This window comes from Sorex fumeus, unplaced genomic scaffold (genome assembly GCF_029834395.1).
Source record: "Sorex fumeus unplaced genomic scaffold, SorFum_2.1 ptg000037l, whole genome shotgun sequence".
NCBI lineage: Eukaryota > Metazoa > Chordata > Mammalia > Eulipotyphla > Soricidae > Sorex > Sorex fumeus.
The window spans coordinates 68,588,951-68,604,073 of record NW_026606094.1 but is presented as its reverse complement, the minus strand read 5'-3'; the positions used below and the strand labels follow the sequence as shown (position 1 = coordinate 68,604,073).

Below are 15,123 nucleotides of genomic sequence, written 5' to 3'. Positions count from 1 at the left end.
TTTTCACTGAGAGCAGTACCCATAAGCATTTTTTTCATATACCTGTCAGCTATCTGTAGATTCCTTCTGCAGAAGTATTTGTTTTTATCTTGTACCCATTTTTGTGGGGTTGTTTGTGGTTTTTGTTGTTATTGATAGGTTGTGTAAGTTCTTTGTATTCCCTATCAGATGTATGGTGGATAGGAACCTCCCATTCAGTTGGCTCTGTTTTATTCGGTTTATATTCTTTTGCTGTACAATAGCATTTCAATTTATTGTACATTTAATTGTTTACTTTTATTTCCTTAGCTGTTGGGCTCAAATACCCACAAACATCTCCAGTACTAATGCCGTGGAATATTCCACTACATTATCTTAGATATATTTTGTGGCTTCAGGTCTTATATTGAGATCTCTGATCTGCTTTGGATTTATTTTTGTATTTAGGATTCGAGAATACTCCAGTTTCATTCTCCTGTGTATGACTACATAGTTTTTGCTATCTAGTCAGTTTTTCTAAGACTCCCTCCTGCTTTTCTTCTTCCCTTTCTCCCCTACCTCTATATTGTTTTTGAACTAGTAGGGTTTAAAGTTGACTAGAAGGCTAAGGGCATTCATTTCTCTTTATGATAATTTAGTCTTCTTCTGATGTCAAGAGTTTATTTTATATGCAAAGAACATTAATTATGCCCTAGTGGAAGGGTAGACGTGAGTAGGTCATGGGGCTACCTCTTTTCTCGTCAAGTAAGGTAATTGATGCCTCCCACGTCCAATTAAAGCTGCATATTGGACTTTAAGATAAAAAAGTTGCATTTTCTTTCTGCATATTAATTTAATTTGAAGTGGACAGTGCTTATATATTTGTTTCCATCATAAATGTAAATAATTATTTATAGAATGTCTGCAGTAAATATTCTTTTATTGCTATGGTAAATTTTTACTACTGAAGTTTTTATAACATGATAATCATATTAAAATGTAAAATGTTTTGCTTTGTCCTCTTAAAATGCCATTCATATGATGCTTCCTGCAAAGAGATTTTATGTGAATAACTTAAGAACTCTACTTACTAGTTAAATAAAAACCTGAGTACAACCAAATTTTCACAGAAATTAAACTCTAGTCTTGTTTAGTTGGAGAAGTAAATAGTTTATTTTTAGGAAATGGTTTTGTATAGTCTAGAATTTTATGTTTCTGTGTGATGGAGCCTTCATATTGTTTATTTTGTCAGTATAACCTAGGTAATAAGAAAATGTTACTAGGCATTCCTTTTTCTTTTTTTCTCAAAAATGTCAAATCATACCATAGTCATATCATTAATTCAGTGGTCATCTAGAATTTGCATACATAGAAAAAATTTCTGCATGCTATTCTTTAAAATTTAGTCACCACGAAATTACAAAATTATCCACAATTGGATTTTAGGCATACAGTATTTCAACACTGATCTGTTCACTTTTCTCCACCAATCCCCCCACTCCTCCCCTCCCCATTCGCCTCCCACCCACCAGTCTGTCTCTATAAATTTTTTTTTAAATTTTTTTTTAAAAAGTAAGTTTTGTACTGTGGCTTACAGTACTGTTGCTGATAGGACTGGTGCTGACACTTTCATGCATGTGATTTTTTGCTTTTTGTACAAAAATAGTAAATTTAAACTTTGTTATGGTATACATCATGTTTATCCCAAAAACAAAAAAGAGAAACAAGCATTTTTGAAACATTTAAATATTTGTGCTAACTTTATCTAAATTTTTATATACATTTCAAAATTAGTGCTGTATTTTAAATACATTTTAATGATACTGTTTTGTGTTTATTTGGTAAAATTAACCCACCAGGAACTGAAATAAGTGTTTTAGTTTTGAACTTTATTCCTAAGGAAAAATACACTTTATTTTACAACTATTGAGATTCCCATATTATTAAAGAAAGAAAACCAGTTGGGAATTCTGTGACGAATTTGTATGTAATAAACTTCTTATCAAAATGGCTCTTGAAATTATATTAAAATGATTTCCCCTGGATGTAGTCTATAGAAACTTTCATTAGAAAGGCTGCTTTCATTTGTTAGAGTTCTAGGAAAATGGTGAGGCTAGTGTTTTTCTAACAAAGTTTAGAATAAATATTAAATGCTTGTGAAGTTAGTGAGGAAACGTTCTTCTATGGTCATGAATATGTGCTTTATAATTGGCTTAACATTTTCCTTAATGTTTAATTTTGTAGGTATTAACATTTGTTTATAATATTTCTATCATAATACCTAGTTTTAGATTTTCAAATACCCTACTTAAATTTTAAGCCAAACATTTACACATCTTCTCTGTAAATGCAAATAGGAGAGAATATTTGCTATAAACTCAAGAAGAAAATTTTATTACTTTCCGTCATTTTAGAAGAGCGAGGAGTATCATGATTTGCAGTAGTACCAATACTTAAGTTTTAGGCAGTTTTACTTGGTAGGAATAGGGATAGGTAAATATCAGTATGCATTAACATTCTTGAAGAGTTTTTCCAACATAAATGTGAAGAGGCTTATATGATTTATTTGAAAATTAACTTCTCTTTCAGGTATTTATTATAATTATTTATAATATTTTCAACCCTTTTTTAAGTAGAATATATATTGGAAAATTTAGCCCTGTAGAGAACATTTAGTTGCACTACCTAAGAGAGATTAATATGTTAAGGTAAAGGAATACAGAATTTTTTTTTTAACTCTTGAAATTTGCAGGAGCTGAAGAGAAAGTAGACTATGGAATGGATCTGCAACATGACTAAGAATCTTGGATTTAAGCATTTTGTGTAATTAAAAGTACTGTAGCACTGTAGCAATGTCCTGTGGTTGTTCATTGATTTGCTCAAGTGGGCACCAGTAACGTCTCCAATTGTGAGACTTGTTACTGTTTTTGGCATATCGAATATGTCACGGGTAGCTTGCCAGGCTTTGCCATGTGGGCGAGAGACTCTCAATAGCTTGCCGGGCTCTCCGAGAGGGGCGGAGGAATCGGACTCGGGTTGGCCGTGTGCAAAACAAACGCCCTACCCACTGTGCTATCTCTTCAGCCCAATTGAAAGTACACTGAGTCTAATAAGATCTGACACTAGGTTTTTCTAAACTGGATTTCTCACTGCTTTTCTTTTTCTTTTTTTCCCCTTAACACAGGAAACCAGTATCCTCCCATTGCAGCGCAGGACCTTCCTTTTGTTTTAAAGGCTGGTTACCTTGAAAAACGCAGAAAAGGTAAATGATAAGATTCTGATGGAAAAAAAAATGCATAAATGCTTTAAAATTTTGACGAAGGAGTTTAGCCATGCAGAGTTAGTGTTCTCTTTAGGTGCTTTTAAGACTCTAAAGAAAATCTGGATGACATTATCTAAACCACAGAAATACAATTTTTAACACTCTTAAGTTTTAATAGCAAAATATTGGTCTGATTCTTTTGTTTCCAACCTCCACTATTTGTAAATGATTCAGAAGCTGTGCCCTCCCTCCTGTAGCAAGACTGCTGGCCACAATTGTGTTCTTCCAAATGGAATTTCTCACCATTCTCCCCGTCCAGCAGAACAGCAGTTTATCTGCACCTGACCTGGCACACACTAGGTCTGTTTGGTTTAGACTGAGCCCAGCAGACTGCTGCTTTCTGTTCTTCATTCAGCGTTCCTTTCCGTTGGCCAGGATAATTGGGAGATGACCATATGGTCTCACTCTTTCAATATCAGTGTCTAATGGCAGTGAAATATGGAGGAGGTGTTATGATATGGGAAATGATAAGCAGAGACTCTCTTTATTACCATTCTTATCTTCCAGGTAGTTCCTGGGAGCCTTTTATATTCCATTTGCTTTTCTCATTTGCTTTCTTAGCTGAATTTTAAAGTAGTCAGAGATAATAGAAATAATCTTGGTCAAATCTTCCCCCCAGCTTTTGTAACTGAGATGCAAACCAATCAGTTATCTCTATGCCTGGTGTAAAGGGCCTTTTTGACTATCTCTGTCAGGGAAGTTGGTTAGCCCATGCCAGCAGGTGACCCCATAAATATAGCAGCTCCCCCCATCTGTGCTTCACTCAGTGCCTTTTATCACTGTTTTTTTGTTTGTTTGTTTGTTTTGACTTTGGTTTTAGATTTTTAAAAGTTTTTTTTTTGTTTTTTGTTTGTTTTTGTTTTTTTAATCTGTGGACAAGAAGACACAAGACAGTCATAGAATCCCATTCCTTTAGCAAAACCTCCCCTCTTAAAATAAAGTGACTTTATGATGACACATGTGTTTTATCTAAACTCGTCTTTTTCTCCCATTTTTGTAGATCACAGCTTTCTGGGATTTGAATGGCAGAAACGGTGGTGTGCACTCAGTAAAACAGTATTCTACTATTATGGAAGTGACAAAGGTAGTGTTGGTGGTTGAATATATCATATTTCATTGCATGCGGGTTTGGGGCCATGTTGCCTTCTTCTTACTTTTACTCAGTACAGAGTAAACTGATGGAGAGAGAATGACTGAGAATTTTAACAATTATAGTTTAACCCTAATTTAAAATAATGTTTTATTCTATGACACATGCTCTGAATTCCGGAATGCCCTTTATTTGTGTTTTATCTAATTAGGAGAGAGAGTCAAATACCTTTCATCTGTGTGATCTTCCACTCTAAAAAGTATTTATCATCCAAGCTACAGTTGTAGAATTTCTGGGAAAGTTTAGACCATTAGGGTTGTGAGAATTCTGAAAAGAGAGGAAAATTTTTTCTTCAAATGTTTTAAAAGATAAACTAACATAAAATTAAATGTCTCCAACAACTTTCTTAACTTTTTAAAATGATTTTAATTAGCAACAACAAAAACATATATAAAGGAAACTATTTTCAGCACCTTAGCTATATAAGCATTTTAGTTACATTAACTCATATAACTCACTGTATCTTACTGCCTCTGTAAGGGTGCTGCTATTATTGGCCCCATTTATTTTAGTGTTTGGAAAATTGAGGACAGAGAAGTTACATAGCTTTGTCAAAGTTAGAATTGCTAGATGAAGAGCTTGAACCAAGGCAGTATGACTAGAGTCTGTGCTCTTCTAACCACTCTTGTCACTATATTAATAATTTTGAAATAATATAGTTTATAATTTCATTTGATATTATTCATTACATAATTTTAAATGTCATATTTGAACAAATATATCCATAAAATACTGAAATTGAAAGTTAAATAAACCTTCTTTTGCTTTCTTCTAGAAAAAGTTAAATAGAAGTTGATTATTATAAATTGATCAAGGATTATATAGAAATAGCCAACTTCTATTTCAGGAAGGATACTGGAAGGAAAAATAAGACATAAAAAGTCCGATATCGGGGGCTGGAGAGATAGCACAGAGGGTAGGGCATTTGCCTTGCACGCAGCCCACCTGGGGTTCGATTCCCAGCATCCCATATGGTCCCCTGAGCACCGCCAGGAGTAACTCCTGAGTGCAGAGCCAGGAGTAACCCCTGTGCATTTCTGGGTGTGACCCAAAAAGCAAAAAAAAAAAAAATGTCCTCTATCACATAATGTAAATAAACAGATAAGATTAAGCATTTTAGATGCATTTGAAACATGTGCGTGATATCAGACATTCTTACCTTTTATCTAATAGGATTAGCAAGTTATGAATTAATTCAGTAGCTAGTTTTTATTCTGTGAACTGTAAACAACTGCATTCTTTCTTCTGCCTAAGGGTAGTTAGGTGATTTAGAAATTTTTTGGTGGGAGCCACACCCTGCAGTGCTCAGGGCTTACTCCTGGCTCTGTGCTCAGGAGTGTCTATATGAGGTACCAGGGATTGAACCCAGGTTGGCTGTGTGCAAGGCAAACTGCCCTACCCATTGTACCATCTCTCTGGCCCATGATTTAGAAATTTTGACTCCAAGTTTGCTTATGATTGTCATAGGTTGAAATTGTGTTGTTGTTATAGAAATACAATATTGTATCATAAGTTTATATCGGTATCTTGTTTGCATCAATATTTAATTATTAAATTTAATTAATTATATAATTAATTAAACAAATAATTATTTAATTATTATAATTAAATTTAATTATTTAAATATTGATGCAAAGCACTTTTCTTTTTTTTATGTTTATTTATTTATTTATTTATTTTTTTAATTTTTTATTTATTTTTTTTTCCCCTTTATTTTATTTTATTTTTTTTAAAGTTGTAGATTTACAATTTTTTGTGCTTTGGTTTCAATTATACAATGATCAGATACCCATCCCTCCACCAGTGCCCATTTTCCACCACCATGGATAATATCCCTCCCACCCCCATCCCCCCATCCCCCCGTCTCTGTGGCAGGGCAATCCCCTGTGTTCTCTCTCTCCTTTTGGGTGTTGTGGTCTGCAAAAGAGGCATTGAGTGGCAAACATGTTCAGTCCATAGTCTACTTTCGACATGCATCTCCCCTCCTGGGAGGATCCTCCAAACATCCTTTATTTGGTGCTCCCTTCTCTATCTGAATAGCCCTTTCCTCTAGGATACCCGGCTGGCCTCTAAGTTATGGAGTAATCCTCCTGGTGCTGATCTCAGCTATTCTTGGGTATTAATCTCATACTTTGTTACTTTATATCCCCCAGATGAATGCAATCTTTCTATGTCTATCCCTCTCTTTCTGACTCATTTCGCTTAGCATGATACTTTCCATATTGTACCACTTGTATGTAAATTTCATGACTAAGTATCTTGCTTTGTATCAATATCTTGCTTCCTAAAAGAAATAGGTGTTTCAAGACCAGAGGAGAAGATTTGCAACACCACCCCCCACCAGCCCCATTTTATTGAAATACTGTAATACTGTTAATACTGTAACAATTAATTAATTAATATTAATACTGTAATATTGTTAATGATAGTGTCATGCATATATTGTTCTAGCACCACCCTAGGACTTGCTTCCGTCCACTAATGCCTCCTATTCTCCTCCCATGTAACTCTCCCACCTCCCCCAGCCCTTGCAAACTCAGTTCTTTGGTTCTGTTGTCTTTGGCCATTTGTTACTCCCTTACTGTATAACTTTATAGCCCATATATGAGAGAGATCATTTTGTATTGACTTTCTCCTCTGACTTCAAATACACTGAGGAAAACATAGGCAGAAATCTTCAGAAAATAGATCTCAGAGCATGATATTTTTTAAATCCTTGTGACTTTGCATCATTTAGGCTTTTCATTTCTAATTTAAGAACCAATGAAATACTATGTTCTTCTTCCTTTCCTGATTCTAGCTGGTATCTCCAACTGTTAGGTCAGCTATAAGCAAAACTTTCCCTCTAAATATGGAGTATTTGCGTTTGTTTCAAAGACATGTGTTCTATAAATAAATTCTAGGTAGCTCTGGAGGGTATTAGTTAAATTCCCATTTCGTCCTTGATAGACTCTTTTGTGGCAATATATCAGCTACTTCAGTAGTTGTAGTTCAACGACTTCCAGCTCCTTTCAGTCACCTCTACCATCACTGCTTCTTAAAAATTACTGTCATGGTGTTTCTTTCAGCTAGGAGATCTGGTTTATATATCCTTCAACAACTGTTCCCTGTCTGCTAGTTACTCCGGCACTAGCCAGTCAACCCATTGATTTTTGAAGGGTTCTCCTTTAGCTGCTCCTTTTGGAAAATTTGGCTGGAGCAATAGCACAGTGGTAGGGCATTTGCATTTGCCTTGCATGCGGTAGACCCGACTGACCCGGATTCAATTCCTTCGCCCTTCTCGGAGAGCCCAGCAAGCTACCAAGAGTATCTTGCCCGCACGGCAAAGCCTGGCAAGCTACCCATGATGTATTTGATATGCCAAACATAGTAACAACAAGTCTCACAATGGAGACGTTATTGGGGCCACTCGAGCAAATCAATGAACAATGGGAGGACAGTGCTACAGTGCTCCTCGTAGAAACTCTTGGGGTACAGGTGCAATGGGGAATCATCTAGCTTATTTTATTTTATTTTATTTTTGGCTGCAGCTGGCAGAGCTCAGGGCATACACATGGCTCTGCATTCAGGAATTACTCCTGGAAGGCTTGGGGAACCATATGTGGTGCTGGAAATTGAAGCTGGATTAAGTCCCTGAAAGGCAAGCACCCCACCTACTGTGCTATTGCTCTGGCCCCTCTTTAGAGTTTTTTAAATTGCTTGTTTGACACGATCTAAATTTTTCTCTATGTATCTTTTTCTTTACGGCAAAATATAAATGTCACATGAAATGTGTACAAGGCAGATGGCTGATTTGTATTGCCTTGTTTACTATGTGTGTGAACCTTTCACCCAAACTTTGGAAAGAGCTATTTAGATATATGAGAACTATAATCTTTCAACTAAGTCGGATTTAGATAAATGGGTTAGAGAGACTCTGAAGGAGTTGATGCCACTTACTAGGTTAAACTGTACTTTGTTACTGTTTGACAGATACATAGCTCACATTTTCTACCTTATTGTGTGTGCCAAAAAAACCCCACATTGACCGGTCACAGTAGTAATGGCTTAAAAAGAGTTGTTCTAGTCCCTAGAGTAAATAATGCACTTACCTTTGTATCCATAAATATTGTCTGTATTTATTATTCATGGCCATTTGGGGCCCTTAAGTAATAAATAAATATACAGAGTACATATTTTATCACTTTATGAAATCATGTCCATCCTTTTATCTTCTCCTTCTTCCTTTTATAGTCATGAATCTCATTAATCAAACACAGTAGGTCCTACGTACTCAGATTGATATTAAGGTAGTCATTCATACATTCACTCATTTATTTATTTTTAAATCTGATAAATATTTATTGGATACTTAGTGGATTAGACACTGGGGATCTGAAGATTGCCCTGCCTTTAGAGGTAATAGTGGTTTAGTTTTGTGGGGTATCAGGGAGAGGAAGAGAGAAAGTCAAAGACTCTTAGGTGGGAGCTGGACAGGTAAACTGATCATTTCAATGCTCAGCGATCCTAAGATACCTGATTTAAATGTGCAGCTGGCCATTTAAATCAGATATCTTAGGATCATGAAAGAAGATGGCTAATTGCCTAGGAGAGTTCAGGAAGACTATTTAGTCTTCTCCAGTGGACCTTAAAGAATGAGTACAAGTTTGTCAGCATTGTAAGGTAAAATTGACCTTCCAGGTGGGGGACAGCAGGCATTCTGAGTTGCAAAATGCAGGCCTCGACTAAAATCAAAGTTGGAATCAAGGCAGAATGCAAAGGGAGAATTATTTAAGAGTTCACTGAAGTAATTTAAGCGAGAGAGGTTATCACGTGGCTTCTGAGAGGGTCATATGCCCTGGCTCTCTAAAACCATGTTCTTTCCCCACTTTGTTAGCAGTCCTCCTTGCCCAACATGCCTGTATATAGTGGCTCACTTAGAAACCTATAACATACAAACTTAGACGGTTTGTTTTGATTTTTTTTCTTTTCCTATTTAACTGCATGGGATCTTGAATCACCATTGTGAACCTCATTTCTTATTGTTTCTGAGGGAAACTGGTGGCATCTTAATAACTTTTTTGTGTTCCACATAAGAATTTTTTTCTGCCCCAGCACCATCTCCACAACTAAGAGTATGCTTGTGCCATCTAGCATGTGGCAACTACAAGCAGCTTTGGTCATATCAAATCCTTTTGAACATATGTCAAAAAATAATATATTGGACATGGAGATAGCTCAGCTGATGGAGCATGTGCTGCGCGTGAGCAAAGCCCTGAGTTTGATCCCTTGTACCACAAGGTCCCTTGGTACTACTGGGTGGAGCTCCTATAAAAATTCATTACACCATGTAGTTGTATCTTTTCCATATATAATTAAATTTGGTAAAAGATTCTTTTTTGCAAGAAGCACAGTTCTGTTTATTCATTTATTAGTTATGGTTTGGGGGCTACACCTGACAGTGCTCAGAGCTCACCCCTGGCAGTGCTTGGGTGCCATCTAGGGTGCTGCAGATCAACCCCAGCTCAGCCACATGCAAGGCAAGTGCCCTACCTGCTGTACTGTTGCTCCAGCCCCAACTTGGTTTTAATACTTTCAAGTTGGAAGGTATTTAAATTTTTTTACTGAAATTCATCTCTCTGCTCTCTTATTTTCCCTACAGCTTCTCCACTAAAGCTAGGGTGGTAGAGGATATGTCTGTTACATAAAAATCATAAATTGTGTTTTTTTTAATTAAACAATTTTCATTGGATCACCGTGAGATACAGATAAAAACTTGCATGATTGCATTTCATTCGAACAATGCTTGAGTACCCATCCCTCCATCATTGCACATTTTCCACCACCATTGTTCCCAGTGTCCCACCCGCCACCCCCACCTCCACCCTACCCCACTCCCTGCTTCTGTGGCAGGTACAGCCCTTCTTTCTCTCTAATTTGGGGCATTGTGATTTGCGATACAGATATTAAGAGGTTTGGTCCTTGGCCTGTTTTCAGCCCACATCCCCCAACCTGGACGATCCCTCCAATCACCATTTACTTAGTGGCCCACTCTCCATCCCAATTTCCTTTTCCCCCAGTACGTGGGACTGGCTTCCAAACCATGGTATAATCATCCTAGCCCTTATCAAAAAAATCATAAATTGTGCTTTGATGTTGAAATATCATCACACTCCTCTTTTATTATTTTATTATGTAGAATAATAAAATAATAAAAGAGTAGAGTGTTTGTATAATTGCAATTCTTATTGTTTTGACAATAACAGCCATATAAGTATACCTTTTCCTGATCCATTAGATGCAAATTCCTGGGTTAAAGCATTGACATTTTATAGTTACATCATGAATATATAAATGAATAAATGAACTCTTGATATTTTAAAATTTCACATTACAGTTTGGTTTCCATATGTATGTAAAGAAGAAAAATATCTTATTTCATAAGAAAATAAATTCGTTAGAATCAAAGATCAATAAGAATCATTCTACTCTTTAATCAGAAATTATTCCAATTTAACAGACCTTAATCTTTGATATGCAAACAATAGATTTAAAGTTTATCACAATAAATGATAAGGAAATGATAACTTCCCCCTGATAGTTAAGAGACCCTATATATATATATATAGTACAGAGAATTTAACATGCACATTTATTATTAGTAGGACTTCACTGAGGTTTAGAAATATTCAGATACACAGTAATTCTAGTTAAGGACCTAATTACTATGAATGACTTTGGTTTGCTATAAAGTGGGTTACAGTTTGTTTTAAAATATGTACACACACATATTGAAGGCAAACTATAGCTTGAAGGGAGATACATTTAAAAATAAACTGTTCTGCTACCTCTGACTTTGTCTTTATGTCTAGATGTTGCTCTATGTGTATAAAAAGATAGAACCAGCAATATCATCTAATACCTATAGATACTCTTTGTACATTAGTGTGTTGTGGTTTTTTTGTTTTTGTTTTTCACTGTACTGAAGATTTCACTCTTCAGTATAGTAAGAAAATATATGAGGCATGCCTTATACCACTAAGCCATATCTCCAGCCTTGTGTAGAATATTATTAAAGCCCAGGGGTCCAGTACATTTGCTCACAGGAGTGGTCAGAGGATGGTAAAACAATGTGATGTTCTTGAGTGAGCTCACTGACTTGGTGGGTGTATGAAGGCCCCGTGAGCCAGGAATAGGTGGATACGGTAGTTTTAACTCTAGTCTCCATATTGCCTGTCTGAGAAACAGTTACTGCATCCAGTCACTGAAGGGAAGCCAGTGGCATGAGAAACTGATTGGATGTTGAATCTCCTGATGAAAGTGAGAGTGGAGACAAAATTTGTTCTGTAGCTGAGAGTGGTTGACGATTTCAGGAGCAAAGGCCGAGGTTGCTTTTCCTGTGAGCATGAGGAGTGGGATATTGTCTTCCATGTTTTTGTTCCCACATTGCATAAGCAGCAAGACCATCTTTTCTCCTCTAATTGCTATGGGAGGCTCTAAAAGAATAGTTTAATGGGAAAATCAGATATTTTCTGTACAGTGTTAGAATAAAAGCTATGTATTACAACAGTCTCAGGGACTGTGTATTCCAGAAACATCCAAATTTCAGTGTGGAGGAAAACAGGAATAGCCCCAAATAGTAAAAAGAAAAAAGTAGAAAGTAAAATGTTAAATTTATGTTTTACAGAAGTGCTTATAATTTATTTCTCTTTTCTCTGCAAGCATTTCAATGAACTTATTTTTAAAATCAGTTTTTTTCCCTATAATTAACTATATAGGTATATACAAAAATTCCTTGATTTTTATGCTTGCAATATTCTTTAAGAAGAAAACACATTTAGAAAGACCTAAAATTTTCTGCCAGAATACCATCTGAGCCAGACTTAATTCTTTAGTGGTTCCCTTTGGACCCATAAATAAGGCTAGTGTTTGTTTATTATTCAGGGCTATTTGGGACTCTTAAGTAACATATAGACATGTGGTATTTTTCACTTAAAATAGTAATAATCTGATACTTCCTCACAGTATAACTCAAAAGTACCAGAGGTATACTTCAATGGCTGAATTAGCATTGGCATCTCTGTAAGAGGTGTAAACAAGAGAGAGATGCTCATGAATTTTACCTGTGGGCATAGAAGTGACTCATTAGTGGAAGGGTTTAGTAATAAGTAGCATATTTTCCTTTTTATTGCTCATAAGCATTAACACTTAGGGAAATAAGATGGATAGTTTATTGAGCGGGAATGGTTTCATATTTATATTGAAACAAGTAGCAAAAAATCCTTTTGTTTGCTAGCCATTTGCCCAAATGAACATTCTTGGTATAAACAGCAGAAGCCATCTTTAACCAAGTAGAAGGGGAAATTGTTGGGAGATTTTGGTCTTCCAGATGGAGCTGATGGGAAGATTTATAACCAGGCTGGAAGAGCAGACATGGATTAAGGGACCATATCAAATAGCTCGAACTTCAGCCCAGTCCTTGCCTCAGGAACTACATAGACTCTGTCCACTCATCCCAACCCCATTCTGTTGCTTGGTGAATTCTGGACTCCCCTCTGATTCTTTTATTAGTTCAGATTTAGGTTACAGTCTGGAGCATTGCTTGACTGATCTGGAAGAGGAAACATCTTCCTCTCTCCATGTTCTGTGGTGGATTGCTGGCCTCTGTACTTGCCACCCCCACAATCTCAGAACTGAAATAGGAGAATAATAGGTGTGGATATAGGTAAAACTTAAACGACAGAGGCTCACAACTTTCAAGGATTCAAAAGGATTTGCAGTTGCTCAGTTGCTATCCTTAGGCAATATTTAAAATGATGGGTTTTTTAATCATACTTCCTGAGAATCACTGAAGAAGAGTTAAGAGCAAACACATTTGCAAAGAAAAACAGAAAGAATAATAGGATTTGGGTAGGTGGCAGTGAGATGGAGGGAAAGAATATGTAGCTGATGAAGGGGTGGAAGAAATCACAAATTATGTTTAATTTTCTGGTTTGGGGTTTGAGCAGATAGAAGTGCCATTTACTCAGGTGGTGATACAAGATTATAATTGTTGCAAAAGTTGGAAATAAGATGGTCTCGTTATTTTGAGATAGGTTACATTCTATGTTCCTATAGGACATTCAAGGGATGAAAAAATCTATAGTCAGTAGAGTTCTTAACTAAAGAACTATTTTCTGAAGAAACTGAACTGAAAATGGAGAATTGTGCATTGCAAGCACAATATAGGAATTTAATTGCTAGAATTGAATAAGATTGGCAAAAATTATTAAGCAGGAGAAGAGTGGGACTTACTAGTGGTTATTAGAACATAACACAGCAGGACTGTTTAAGAACTCCTCAGAGGTTGCCCATAAAGCCAGGTGAGAGAGTTTGATTCAAGTTTTAGAAAGAAATACAAGATGGCGTTCTACCATGACTTCATAAATTACATGTTCTAGATGACTGTTTTTATATACAAGCATTAATGTATGTCAAAATCACCTAGGTACTTGCTAAAAATTTGCTTCCCTGGGCCCATCCTTAGTGATTTCTAGAGCGTATAGATAGCCAATCTGGATTTTTTTACAGGTATCCAAATGATTCTAGTATTGGTGATACCCAAAATATATTTAAGTACCTTATTAAGAGTCATTGTGGGAGAGTTGAAAATATGAGATTTTTGAATCATATTCATTTTTGAATTTTTTTGGGGGGGCGGGGGGCACACACATGGTGGTTCTCAAGGCTTTTACCTGGTTCTGTGCTCAGGGATCACTCCTGGTGGGCTTGGGGAAACATATTGAGTGCTGGGAATCAAACCTGTGTTGGCCACATGCAAGGCAAATGCCCTTACCTGCTGTACTGTAATTCCAACCCAGATTTATATTTTTATACCACTAGCTTTTACTACTTACTGATTGTGTGACCATAAAAAATTTTGTAATTTTTTCTAATTAGTCACGATCCTCCCGTTATTCATTGATTTGCTTGAGTGGGCCCAGTAACATCTCCATCGTGAGACTTGTTTCTAATTAGTACTGGAAATAAATATCTTTCTTAGAGTTATTGCAAAGTATATGTATGTAGGATGTGCTGTATTAAATTATTGGCATAGAGAAGGAGCTCAGTAAATAGGATTTGTCTTTTAACATTTAAAAACCCAGATAGGGGACAGAGAGATAGTAGAGTGGCTAAGTTTCTTTCCTTGCATTTGGCCAACCTACTTTTAATTCCCCGCACCACATATGGTCCCCAGACCCATCCCTGAGCATAGAGCTAGGTGTAAGCCCTGAGCACAGTCAGATGTGACCCAAAATATTAGAGCACAAAAACTCATAACATAGCTATAAACTTAAAAGCCAGTGGAAAAATAGAAGAAATTAGCTATCATTAACCTCATGCATTTTGTTTTGTTGACAGAACAGAACTGCTTTTTACCTTGAATTAGAACCTACTGAATTATAGTTATGTAAAATTAAGTTACTGATTAAATAGACTTTATTATCTAGTTTTTCCCAGCCTTCAGTTCAGTAAATATTAAATTTGAACATCTTGATATAGGCAAGGTTAAAGTATGACTAAGAGAAATTTAATAGAGGAGCACACACATCAAAAAATCCTGAGAGCATGAAAGTGTTACAAAAACTGTTACTCAAATTAATACTACTAGATCATTAAGAAATTATTAAATTATGTTTAAATGAGAAATCAGGAAAATAGATGTTTCAGAAAT

The 15,123-nt window shown here is 36.0% G+C and overlaps 1 protein-coding gene across 2 annotated transcripts in view; it reads left to right on the top strand.

Moving 5' to 3' along the window:
* SKAP2 (src kinase associated phosphoprotein 2) overlaps nt 1-15,123 on the top strand; it is a 195,362-nt gene that overhangs the window by 112,141 nt on the left and 68,098 nt on the right. For both annotated transcript variants that reach the window (XM_056118529.1, XM_056118530.1), the window contains exons 5-6: nt 3,143-3,220; nt 4,281-4,364. In XM_056118529.1, the coding sequence (XP_055974504.1) occupies nt 3,143-3,220; nt 4,281-4,364 (162 nt within the window). The remainder of the gene's footprint in view (nt 1-3,142; nt 3,221-4,280; nt 4,365-15,123) is intronic.